General features: G+C 48.3%; 1 protein-coding gene across 1 annotated transcript in view; it reads right to left on the reverse strand.

Moving 5' to 3' along the window:
* Positions 1-13,287, reverse strand: part of LOC308531424 (polycystin-1-like protein 2) — a gene marked incomplete at its 3' end in the record, with an annotated part of 73,077 nt that overhangs the window by 27,904 nt on the left and 31,886 nt on the right. Inside the window, 12 exon segments of the mRNA XM_081108359.1 lie at positions 797-1,027; positions 5,599-5,792; positions 6,301-6,429; positions 6,432-6,519; positions 7,497-7,628; positions 8,433-8,559; positions 9,181-9,300; positions 9,694-9,799; positions 10,365-10,541; positions 11,692-11,833; positions 12,461-12,532; positions 12,534-12,585. Of these exon segments, the coding sequence (XP_080964485.1) occupies positions 797-1,027; positions 5,599-5,792; positions 6,301-6,429; positions 6,432-6,519; positions 7,497-7,628; positions 8,433-8,559; positions 9,181-9,300; positions 9,694-9,799; positions 10,365-10,541; positions 11,692-11,833; positions 12,461-12,532; positions 12,534-12,585 (1,570 nt within the window).

Consider the following 13,287-nt stretch of genomic DNA (forward strand, 5'->3'; position numbering starts at 1 on the left):
CTTTTGTCCAGATCCTGAAGGATAATCTATAACTCCCCAGAAGATCCAGTATTATAAGTGTGTCTTTCAATACCTGGGGCCATGGGCCACAGCAGGTAGTCTGTGCTAACAATGTGATTTATAGTGCGGGCTTTTAGCCATGCTGTATCAATTTGACCCTGGGCAGGGTCAGACTGTTGGAGACTATGTAAGGAAAGTCAGTCATGTGCGCACTCCATACCTATATGACTGACCCCCAATTAAACCCTAGACACCAAAGTTTAGGTGAGCTTTTCTTGATGGCAATACTTTGCACATATTGTCACACATCATTGTCCTGTACAATTCCATTGGGAGAGGGCAACTGGAAGCTCTCGCCTGATCTCCCATGGACCCTTCCCTTTACTGGTTTTAATCTGTATCCTTTCACTGTGATAAACCATAATCATGAGTATAACAGCTTTTCTGAGGTTCTGTGAGTCCTACTAGCAAAGCATTGAATCTGAGGGTGGTCTTGGGGACCCTCAAGACAGTACCTTCTTCTTAGGGCTATTGTGAGTATTAAATGGGGTAATGCCTAGCATATAGTAAATCCTCAATAAATGATCAGTATCATAATCCTTGTGATAATTTTATGAAAAAGAACATTTTTACAGATAAAGAGGCTGGGGACTGGCTTGCCTGAGATGATTACAGGGGCCATGGCCTAGATTTGCATCTAGCCTCTTGGCTTCCCATCTGGGCTCCATTCCCTGGAGCTCCTGCAAGGGTTCACACCTGCTTCTCCCTCCCATTCCCCAGGACCATACAATCTCACCTTGGCCTGATCTTGAGCATCCTTCTTCCTTGCCCAGATCACCACCAATGCATAGGCCACGATGAGACAATCCACGGTAGTCACAACCACAGGATTGTCCTCAAAGGTGGCAAAGAGCTCTCTGGTATGGCAAACATCAATAGCATTGGGCATCACCAAGAATGTGCTTCCAAAGAAGGTAAGATGGTTGCAGAGGCAGTGTGTCTGGAAGGGAGTGGTTCGTGGCCCCACCTGCAACTGCAAAGAGGCCCTGGTGGCAATGCGAGTACATTCCAGAATGGCTCGAGCCCAAGGGAGAGTGATGAGAAGTGGACACTGTCCTGGGGAGGGGCTGGAGAGCCTGTTGGGAGACCAGCTTCAGGATTCTGTTTGGGTTTTTAAAAATTTAATTAAAAAATAATTTTAAAATGAGGAGAATCTTACCTTTAACTAACATCTTTGCATCCATCCCTATCAATGGGCAACTGTCCACCTTGTCAGTCTGCTTTGCCTTTTTTAGATAAGTATTGCAGGGCAAGCTAAAGTCCCCTCTGTCCCTCACCCTCCACAAACAACCATTATCACACTTTGGTGTGCATCATTCCAGTCCATTCTCTCACCTGATGCTCATTCATTTTACAGATATTTGTCAAATGCTAAATCTAGGCCAGGCAATGGGCTAGGTGCTGAGAGGACATCCAAGATGATCAATGCATCTCAGTTTGCTGGGGACTTTCCTGCTTTTCAAACTGAACATCTTAAGTTGGTCATCTTACACTGAACAGCAAAGGAAAAGGGAAGGGTAAATATTTCATTCTAAGCTGGTGTCTCAGCACAGGAAACTATTCCCTAAACTTGACCCCCCTCCTTAGCTGTAGGCACCTGGAGCCCTTGTCCTGGGCTTCTCCTTAGAAGGGTCCCACTCTAGCTGTCCCTGGGCTGTGCCCCTCTACACAGGATGAGGCGTTGGGGCTGAGGAGACACTTGCACCACAGCACATACCACCCAGCTAGGACTAGGGCAAGGCCTTGGATGACCCTGAGAATGAGTCCTCCCTAAATTTTGTTCTCCCGGTGCCTCACTTGACTTATCCTACCCTTTCACTTTTAAACTGAGGCTTGGGGACCTGGAGCCTCAGAATTCTCTGCTTCTAGGACCCACATTGACCTATTCCTCAGGATCATCAGCTTGAGTGGGCGGGGCATGTGGATGGAGTTTAGCACGCTGTCCCGTGTGGTATGGGACAATGAGGTTGGGGACAGGGAGACAGGAATGGGTAAGGGCAGAAACCTTAGCTATGCTCTTAATGTATACCCTGCACTTAGAAGCAGGCCTTCCCTAAAGCCCTCGGCCAGTTTGAATTCTCCCCCCGTGGCCATTTGGTGGGCAAAGATGATTTAATTCAACCCCACAACCCAGAACCACCTATTCATTTCAGGGTCCACCACAAGGTGAAGGTAGGAGGAAGCAGAAAACACTGGCATGCAGAAAGTACTCTGCTCAATGCCTGGTAAGGAAGAATCTGCCATATTCCAAACATGCCCCTTTTCCCTTAAATGAGCCACCCAGCAAAGGCATGGCACCAACTGTTCATTGGTGGATTTCACATCGGTCTTAGTCCCTTGTGTGCTCTGTTGTTTTTCTCACTGTTTCCCAATTCTGGCCAGAGCATTTGGCATACAGCTGTGGGTCTTGTGGGAACACTTGGCACACCCGGAAGGGGTGGGGCTAATTTCAGAGAAGAAACCCAAACAGGTGCCAGTAACAAGACCATCTCAGTGCTGAGAGCCCTGAGACCAGATCTGATTTATGTCTAAGATCTTTGCTGTTCTGGGTTTTCATAAGACTCCTGGGGAGAGGAAGGAAAAGCCGCTTTCTCAACCTTTTCCAGCATGAGGACTTCGTTGAAAATTTGAAATTAATCTGTGCATCCTCTTGCAACAGTAGTTGCGCCTTTAGTATGGCTCTCAGACCCCTTGCAATATTTCTGCCTTTACCCCGTGATAAGGTCTGTAGTCCATAGATTTGGAACCTTCTTTAGCTATTTAGAGGATTCATTGGTGGTTTTCCATGCAAACTTGATGATCGCATTTACTTATTTATGGTCCTCAATGACCTCTATATATCTGTGTCTGTATTTACATCTATCTATAATGAGCATCAAGTGCACAATATTGGGTACTTTTGGTCTGTGACACACTTTCACATATGACCTTTGTACATCCACATTCATGTATGTGTGTGTGTGTGTGTGTGTGTGTGTGTATTGATTTCAGAGAGTAAGGGAGAGAGAGATAGAGAGAAACATTAACGATGAGAGAGAATCATTCGTTGGCTGCCTCCTACACGCCCCACCTGGGGATCGAACCTGAAACCCAGGCATGTGCTCTTGACCAGAATCAAACCTGGGACCCTTCAGTCGGCAGGGGGACGCTCTATCCTCTGAGCCAAACCAGCTAGGGCAGTAAGTATATATTTTTAATAACATAATAAGCACACAAGAACCCACAACTCAAAAGCTATGAACTTCCCAATAACTTACTTTTAGCGAAGTGGTCCTTTCCAAACCTGTTCTCATGCTTCTCCCCACCCAACCACCATGCTGAATCCCATGTTCATTGTCTCCTTGATTTCTATTTTTTTTTAAATATATTTTTATTGATTTTTTACAGAGAGGAAGGGAGAGAGATAGAGAGTTAGAAACATCGATGAGAGAGAAACATCGATCAGCTGCCTCCTGCACATCTCCTACTGGGGATGTGCCCGCAACCCAGGTACATGCCCTTGACCGGAATCGAACCTGGGACCTTTCAGTCCGCAGGCCGACGCTCTATCCACTGAGCCAAACCGGTTTCGGCTCCTTGATTTCTATTTTATGTACAGTGTTGTCTTCTCTATGTTCAGATTGGCTAACATAGCCATCTCTTTAATCTTTGGAGCACTCACTGTGTGCCAGACACCGCACCAAGTACTTTATACCCCTAATCTCATCTAAGTTCCCGCCTTCCAACTACAAGTATCTTTGTGCTCATTTCCAAATGGGAAAGCTCAAAGAGGCGGGGTGACTCATCCCAGGTCACCTTGCTAGAATTGATGAAGTGGGATTGGACCCAAGTCTGTCTAGTGGTGGAGCCCTTGCTGCCAGCCCCTACACATTCTGAGCCTCGGGCATCTGAGGGCAGCCTGTAGTGGGCACTCTGTGCCAGCAACATGGGGATCAAACAGCCTCTGGGAGCAAGGACTCTAGGAGGTCACAACACAACCAGGGTATTGTTCATAAGGAACAAAGGCCTGTGCTGCAGGTGTGTGCCTTGGACATCTCAGTGTCCTCTCATCTCTTCCTGTGCTCTGGGAGCTCCCCATGTGTGGCAGCTGGAAGCCAGGGCAGGAGTTGACATGGCAGCAGAAACAGACCTGGAAGGAGCTTGCTCTGAGTCCCCTTCTGTGACTCTGTTGCAACCTGACTTCTTACACTACTTGTAACTGGTGTAATTTGACATGGCATGTGCCATTAGTTTCTTGTCTGTGTCCTCTGCTAAACTGAAAGCTCACTGGTTTTTCTCACCATTATATCCACACCAGTGGGCCAGGCACATGGTAGCTATTTGTAGAATAAATGAAATAAGGCATTTATGGTCTCTAGGTGGAGACAGATGTGTGATAAATTTGAGCTAGAAATGGAGGCTGCTGTTCTTGGGGAGGATATGAAGTGCTGTGGAAATCCAACAGAGGGAGACTCCAGGCATCTGAGAAGCTCCTTGAAGAAAGTGGCAGTGGAGTGGGAGATTGAAGGGTGAATAAGTATTATAGGTAAGAAGGGCATTCCAGGGAAGAGAACAGCATGTACAGTAGCATAGAAGTGGGGAGGGGGATACTGATAACACAGCGATGGCTTCTGATGGCATCAAAGCCAATAGCTGCTACCAGCACATTTGCCTCCTAGGGAGAAGAGCTGAACTTACCCAAGACAGGGATTTAATTGCAGTTAATAGAGCCACATGCCATCCCAGGGGCTCAGTGAGATTGGGCGGGGCTCCGGAGAAACAGTGCCTCATATCGCTAAAGCTTATTCTCTGGAGGCAGACAGACCTGAGTTTGAGTCCCAACTCTTCTACCTACTAGGTGAGAGATTCAGGGCTACAACTACAAGTATCTTTGTGTTCATTTCCAGATGGGAAAGCTCAAAGAGGCGGGGTGACTCATCCCAGGTCACCTTGAGCCTTTGTTGAATTTCCTGAGCCTTGTTTTACCATCTGTAGAATGTGAATACCAACTACCTTAGAGGGTTATTGTGAAGATTTGATGAGATAACACAAGAAAGCATGGAACACAGCACCATGGCATAGAGGACTTTTTGGACATGACACTCTGGCCTCTCTTCGCAACCGAGTCAGCAGGGCTTCCCAGCCATTTGTCCATGTGTTCAGTGGTCATTTGTTCCTAACAGTGAGCAAAGCACATTGTTCCTGTCTCATGTGACTCCCAGTGCACTGAGGGTACAGACATTGTTCAGTGATCTGAGTGGATGTGAACTACTATTCTGCTTAGTCCATGGAGGAGACGGGCCTATGTGCTCCGAGTGTTCACAGTAGGAAATCTGAGCTAACCAGGGCATTGAGAACTTCCTGGAGGAAGTGACATTTCAGGTGGAATGTGATGGAGGAGTTAACTTCACTGAATGGGGATTGGGGACACATTCCTAGGCACATATGCAAAGGCCCCAAGGAGGAGCTGGTGGTATACCAGAGGCACTAAAACAGGACCCTAAAGGAGCAGGACACACCCCACCAAGCTGTTATGTCTTCTTCACTTCCTCCTCTTACCTGGCACCCAGAATTGTCCCAAGTTTCCTGCATCTCATCCCAAAACACACAATGGAAAAGGAAGGTGGTGATGCCAACTGTGAGGTCTCTGCCAGGGGTCAGCTCCATGTCAGACTCGGGGATCACAGTCAGATAGTAGACACCTTCTCCAAAGTGCAGGACCTCTGGGCTCAGTTTCCATGTGGACAGCCCATCTGCAGGAAATGGGGCTTAAGGTCAGCCTGAAGCTTTGTGGAGACTTGGCTAACATCATAGAAAAGGGGGACTGAGATAATTTGCCAGGAAAGCTGACCCTGATGGTCTCCCCAATGTGCTAGCAGTACCCTCTCCTCCTGAGATAGGAGCTTAAACGAGGCACTCCCAGTTAGTGTGCAGAGCATGGCTGCCAAGTCAAACAGATGAGGGTTCAAATTCTGACTCTGTCCTTCTTGAATGTGTGACTTTGGACCAGTTGCTTAACCTCTCTGCTGTTATCTGGAAAGTGGAGATTTCAATAGTTCCCATTCCTGAGGGTTATGATGATTGCAATGAGGTCAGTTCTGTGAGTGCTTATCAGGGCATATAGTAAGTACTCACCTAATATAGCAAGTGTGTGTTTTTTTTTCTTTTTCTTTTTTCCCTTTGGCTTCTGATGCTCTCAAGTTTTGAGCTGCTCACACTCCCAGGAAGCAGCTTGAGAAACTGGTCTGATGATGTGACTACCTGGAGAAGTCACTAGTGGAAGGTGAGCTTTGGCGTCGTAGCTGGTCTTGTTGGGGTGGTAGCCATAGCCCAGGCTGAGTGTGAGTGGGATGTCAGGTCTCCAGTGCAGCTGGATCCCCAAAGCTTCACCCCTGAAGCCAAATTCACCCACAGAGCTTCAGGACTGGTCAGATTCAACACAGTTGGCTCACTGTGTCCTGAAAACCGAGGCAGCAGGGTCTGTCATCGGAAACAACCAAATCAGGGGTGAGCCAGGGTGGGAATGCCAGTAAGCATCAGGGCTGCTGGGCAAGGTGAGCACTGGGGGAACTGAAATCCACTCTGTGCTTTGCTCATTCGATTAGTTTCCTAGAGCTGCTATAACAAATGACCACAAACTTGGTGGCTTAAGACGACACAAATTTGTTATCTTCTAGTTCTGGAGGCCAGAAGTCCAAAATCCATTTCATAGCGCTAACATTGGCAGGGCTGGTTCCTTCCAGAGGCTCTCTGGGAGAATCCACTTATTTGCCTTTTCCCACTTCTGCAGGCTGCCTACACCCCTTGACGCATAGCTCTTTCCTCCCATCACCTGCCTTCTTGCTTCTGTAATCAAACTGCCTTTTCTTCTTCTGTAGTCATCTCCCCCTCTGCCTCCCTTTTATAAGGACCTGTGATAACATTGGGCCCATCCAGATAATCCAGGATCATCTTAAGATCTTTAACTTAAGTCACATCTGCAAAAGTCCCTTTCACTATGTTAGGTGACATATTCACAGGCTCAGGGATGAGAACATGGACATCTTGGGGTCTTTATTCAGCTTGCCATGGTCATGAAGCTCTGCACCACAGCTCAGGGTTGCGGCTGCACAGAAAGAGCAGAGACTTTTTGTAATTTGCACGAAGGTGCCCTGTGAACTAGTGGTAGTATTGGTGAAAGTGTGGATCAAGTTAGGAGCACAGGCTGTAGAGGCAGAGAGGTCTGCCCTATAGCAGCTCTAGGAGCCTCAATTTCTTGTCATCAATAGAACATGTGACCTCCTGGTTCATGGGTCAATGCTCAACCACTGAGCAACACCAGCCGGGCAGGGTAAGGATCACTTTTAATGATTATCCTCTTTAATATATTTTTTCCATAGCCAACCAACTTTTAGTCCCAACCAAGTTGAAAAAGGTAGAAGTACCACCTGACTTCTGACAGCACACCGAATGTCTACCTCCATATTCTCCGACAGATTCTTCATGGGTATGAGCTGTCCACTAGAGCTGGTCAGAGAGAGGCCCCCAACAGTTCCGCTGACATCAGAGTGACTTTGGGCTGGGAAAGGGTTTTTTGGGAAACTCATCATCTGGAACCAAGAACAAGGAGTGTTGGCCCAGGACCCCAAAGGCTGGAAGGTGACAAGGTCCCTATGGAAATTATGAGGTATCTTAAGATGGGATGTACAAGGGGCCCTCACTCTTAGGGGTAAATGGGGTCCCTTTCTTTAGCTGCTGCTGTTTTTCCTAGTGTGTGTCTACCCTTCAGCGCTGTAGACTCAGAAAGCTGGGTGGGCATAGGCAACCCAAACAGATTGGCTATAGCTGAGCAGTTACTAGGCTGTACAATAGTCTGAGCCTTTCTTCTAGCAAAGCTAACAAGTCTCTGAGAGAAAGAAGTTTGTTTGCTTTCAGTGGGGCTCAAGGAGCAAAGAGTCAGGTACACACTAATTTGGAAATGGAAAAGAGCCCTGGTTTGCTAACAAGTCTCTGAGAGAAAGAAGTTTGTTTGCTTTCAGTGGGGCTCAAGGAGCAAAGAGTCAGGTACACACTAATTTGGAAATGGAAAAGAGCCCTGGTTTGCCATTTCCTAGTTATGGAATGAAGTTAAAAGAGCTCCATTTACAATGACTAATTGAACCAAGGCTGCTGGAGAAATTCCAGAACATAGTGGAAAAAGTTGGATTTGGAGGTCAGAAGGCCTGGGTCTGAATCCCAGCTCTCCCACTTTGCTCGTGGCCTTGGGCAAGTCATTGAATCTCATCTGTAAAATGGGCATCATAATACTGAGTAATTGACAGGACTGTGATCAAGCAACATAACTGAGCAGATGTTGTGAAAGTGCTTTGCAAACTGTAAAGGGTGGTTCCCAAGCAGGTTATTACTGTTGTTACCCGTATGTCCACGGGCTCCTGACAGTCTTGCATGAAGCCAAGGGAGGAGGCAGCAGGCAGGGTGAAGGTCGCAGAGTTGGCAGCATCAATGTGCACAGAGGAGTCTTGCCAGCTCCGGGGCTGAATTCTGGCCATAAGGTAAGAGCAGAGGTGCCGGGAGAGAGGAGAGAGCCTGTGTCAGAGGAAGAGCTGAGGCCTGCGTTACCATCAGAATAGGCTGCTCTGTTTCAATCCCTTATATGGTTCTGCATGTTTGTGTCAGTAGCAGCAGCATAAAAGGCTGCCAATACCCCTGCATTGGGTTGGAGGCTCCATGAGGACAGGGCTTTAGCCAGCTTCATTTACTGCTGTACCCCCAGTGCCTAAAGCAGTGTCTGGAACATTCTGGTGGTCAATACATATTTTGTTGAGTGGATAAGTGAGCTGTGATGTGGACATTTCTCCAGGCTTATCTTCCCTATCCACTTGACTTCTGATGTTAGGGGCTCCCAGCCCCATCTTTATAACCTTTGACCTTGTGTGTGATCAGGATACTGCTTTGGGAAACTGTTCTGGGATCCAAGAGGGCAACCCAACACCAGGACCATCTCTCAGTGAGAAGCCCTTTCCACTTCTACGTCCTGTCACTTCTCCCACTTCCAAGGCTGGTCTCCTGGGCTCTGCCTGCCGCAGGGCCTTGGGGTGTGGGTGTGGAATGAGCCAGGTCAGGGGACGGGCTTTCTTGGGGACCTGCAGTGCAGTTGGTTACCTATTGGTGTACATGAAAATGGAGGGGGTGGCCAGTGTGGCTGGAAGGCCCGTGGGCAGTCTCCCCAGCAGGAGGGCGTCCTGGCTCCACAACTTTGAGCATCTGAGGCACTGTGGCCGCCTGGAAAAGAACGCAGGAGTGTGTAGAAAGGAGAGAGGGGAAAGAAGGAGGAAAGGGAGGGGAGAGAGAGGACAAAGACAAGAGAGAGGAGAGAGAAAGGAGAGAGACCTGTCTCCATATGCCACCTTTGGTTACTGTCACGAGGCTAGTGTGGGACCTTCAGCAGGGACTGAGAGAGGGTGGAGGAGTGAGGCAGACCATGATGGGACACCATTAATTGAGGGAACAAAGGGTAAGCACTTATAAAGCTTCTAACACTTGACTTATATGAACCCTTTTCATCTTTAGACAACTAACTCTGTGCGGGAGGTGCGTGTAAGCAACAGAGGCAGGATTTGAAGTCAGTCTGTCTCCTTCTAGACTAGAGCCTGCTCTTGGCCCGCTACACCATACTGCCTCTCAGAAGTTATGGTCTCTGGAACCATTTTTTCAGCTCCACGCCTCAATTTCCTCATCTTCAAGATGTGGTGAAAGATCCACCTAGAAAAGCTGGTGTGAGCTGGGCATATGGTAGGTGTGAGGTCTGCATCTGGGTTGGGACACCTACCTGTCTGCCATTGGCCTCCGAAGAGGGACACCCCATGAAAACCACACCCGCAGGATAGCTTACGTCCACCTTTCCCTGGTCAAGGCACTCAATTTATATCTTTATAGTGTTCAGTGCTGAATATTGGAGAGTGCCCCAGCAACACTCCTGATGTCCAGGTTTGGAAGAAAGTTTTAATCTAACTAGAATATTTTCAGAGCTCATGGGAGGGTCCCAAAATGCCAAAACCCACTGGGAGGAGACAAAGATGCATATGAGCTCTCCAAGGGTCAACCATCCATAAACTGGAGAACAGATGCAGTGTGGCTGCTCACCCCATCTCTCCTGCTGATGCCCTACTGCTGTCCTGGGTTGGGTTGTGGTGACAGAGTATTGTGCAGTGGGGATGGGGTATTTAGGGGAGTTTTCATCTTGCAAATCTCTCTCATATTCTTTGCAGCTTCCAGAGAGAGACGGGCCCTGTTCTGGGAAAGGAGGAGCCCGAGTGCTGAGGGAGGAGCCTAGCCTTGGCCAGTACCTGATTCCAGACAGAAGCAGTACTCCAGGGGGCCCAGGACCGCGGAGGTGTTGCAGAAGATGGCGAAGCTTGTTAGAATGGTGCCCTCCTCCAGGGCAATGATGCAGGTGGGCACCTCAGGGGGAGGCGGAGAGCTGATAACATAGGTGTCCTCCCCGTAGACATGCCTGGTCATTGCTAGGAAGTGAAGACAAAGGGTGCTTAGGGCTGTGTGGGTCACACTAACCCCACCATGCTTTGGGATCATCTGGGAAACTTGCTGAACATGCAGATTCCCAAGTCCCACTCTGGACCCTGAGTCTCAGACCTGGAGGTTCTGGGATGGGCCCAGAAATCTGGAAATCTAACAAATGCCCTGATGCAGGACATCCCAGCATCTCACTTTGAGAAATTGGGCAGAGATGGAAGAACAGATTCAGACAGACCTAAGCTTGAATCCTAGTTCTGCCATCTATTAGCCATGTGACCTTGGACTTAAGCTGTTGAGAGTCAGTTCCTCATCTATAAAATGGGGCTGTAAAAATGGAGCTTCCTCAGAGTTTGGTGAGGAGGGAGTATACTGGGAGCAATGACTTGCTCAAGGTCATTCAGCGAGGTAGGGCCACAGCCAGGATCTGGAAACAGGCTGATCCCACCTGAGACCATGCTCTTTCCAGGCCCCACAGCATTGAGAATAGTAACCCCCGCTACCCCCAAGTTGACCTGCTCCACCAACATCCCGCATCACCTGGCATAATCTCCTAGTTTTTTCAAAAAGAGTATGCACCTGGAAGAACTGGGCATAAAGAGAATCTTAATTAAAACTCATTCTTTGGCCTAGACTTAATTCAGAAAGTTTGGGGTAAACCCAGGGGTGTGCATTCTATATTAGTACCTCAGGTTATCCCAGTGTGGGTGGTCTATGAACCACTTTGAGAAATACTGAGTCAAAGGAATCCATTCAGAAAAAAAATTCTCACCCTCAGTGTTTATCTTTTTGAGAATCTACATTGCCCTGTGCACTGGGCTTGTTTTAAGTAAAAAGTGCTGAATTGTCCTGGCAAGACATGCAGGCTGCACGACCCCCAGGATGATCTGCTTGCACCGCTGGAGTTGTCTCATGTACCGTGCATCATACAATTAGGAGGCAGGTGATTTTAGTACATGTGTGGAAACTGAGGCACAGAGAGGTTAAATCCCTTGTTTAAAGCCTCCAAGCTAGAAACTGATGGTCGATGGGATTCACACCAGAGCCTGATGTTCCATATTTCAGGCTTCTGGGTTTTTCTTGGCTCCTTTTCTGCAACAGACCGAATCCATGACAAGAGACGGAGGGAGGCCTTCCCACCTGTGACGTGGATGCGGCTGGCCGGGCCCCAGGCCTGCAGCAGGGAGCTGTTGAGCAGCAGCATGGATGTGTTGCTCTGGAGGAGGATTAAAGGTCTTGGCCAAAATCCTCGGAGTCTACAGGCTGCTGGGAGGGGCTGGATCTGAAAGAGAGCACAGTCCAGAACCCCTGAGTTTACAGTCAGGCCACTAGACCTCAGCAGGGCCCTGGTTTCTAACCCTGGGAGGCCTTTCAGATTTATTCTGATGGATGAGTAGCAGCACTGTGTGCTTCCTGAGGTCAGCCTGGATGTGCAGTCTCCAGCCTGGTCAGGGTATTGTCCTAGGTCAGGTTCCCTAGAAGCACAGCCTGAGATGAGGATTCACCTGCAGATAGTTTATCGAGGGAGGGCTCTTAGGGAAAACCAGTAGGGGAGGGAAGGAAGCAGAATAGGGTGGAGAATGAAACTAGGCAAAGAAGTGGTCTCAGGGGGTGTCCAGCCTCAGCCTGATCCCACAGGGAGCTCTGGAACACATAAGCTTCACAGTTACTGGCCACAGGGCTGGGGCACCAACAGCATCTGCGGTGGTGTTTCCCCGTTGTTTTTGCTCCCAGGCATCCATTCTTTCTCTGACCAATGCCCTGGTTTTCCTTTGGGGAATGTGCCCTACCCCTTTACTCCCCCTCCACCAGCTCTGGGTGGAGTTGACCCACCCCAGCTTAGTCCTGGGCATATGAAAGTCAAAGTGGGGAAACTTTTCCATTTTTGAGTGGTTGCCAGTGTCCTCACCTTCTCTAGTGGAGTGTCATCTAAATACCAGCTGAACATGGCTGCTGGGGAGTCGTTCCCCATGGAGACCCTGACTGAGCATAACATCTTCGCTGGCATTCACTGACCCGCAGCTCTTCTCACAGCTGAAAGGGAGACAGAGAACAGAGTGAGGAAGCTCATTCAGACGTCATGGCCACCTACCTGCCTGGTCTTTTGTCCAGTTGTTCTCAGTCCTTTGAGAAGGTGAGAAAGGTCCCTTTTTTCAAGTGAAAGATGGAATAAAAGCAACCCTCACCCCAACCAAAACTGGGAAATAGCTTTGGCCGTGAAGGTGGAGTGATCTGTGCCTGACTGAATTTCCATTTCATGCACTGCCCAGGGTAATGATATGGAAAGTGTGTAAGGCTGAGATAGGACGCTGGCCTTGAATTCTCTCCCTGACACCTTGCATGAACTCTCAGCCTCAGTTTCCTTGTGAGGGGATTAGAGCAGGCATTGTCCATGATTCTTCCTCATTCTAATAATAATAAATGAATGCTCTGATTTTATAGCATGCATGCCACAGTTTATAAATGACTTCCGCTGTTATTAGCTTATCCACAACCCTATGAGTGTCATATTAGAATCCCCATATACAGTCCAGCAAACTAGATTGGGGAGCTTATATATGAGTTGTTTCAGTGACATCCTCCTAAGTAGGGGGATGGAATGTGAACCAACATGTCTTAATTTGAATCCTGGGCTTTCTCTATAATACCCCCTCCCTTGAGCCAGTGGGAATTACTTTGGCACTTGCTGTGTGTTCAATCCATTCCCAGGTCCTTTCAGTTATAACTTGAAAGAAG

This window comes from Myotis nattereri (genome assembly GCF_964212035.1).
Source record: "Myotis nattereri genome assembly, chromosome: 15".
NCBI lineage: Eukaryota > Metazoa > Chordata > Mammalia > Chiroptera > Vespertilionidae > Myotis > Myotis nattereri.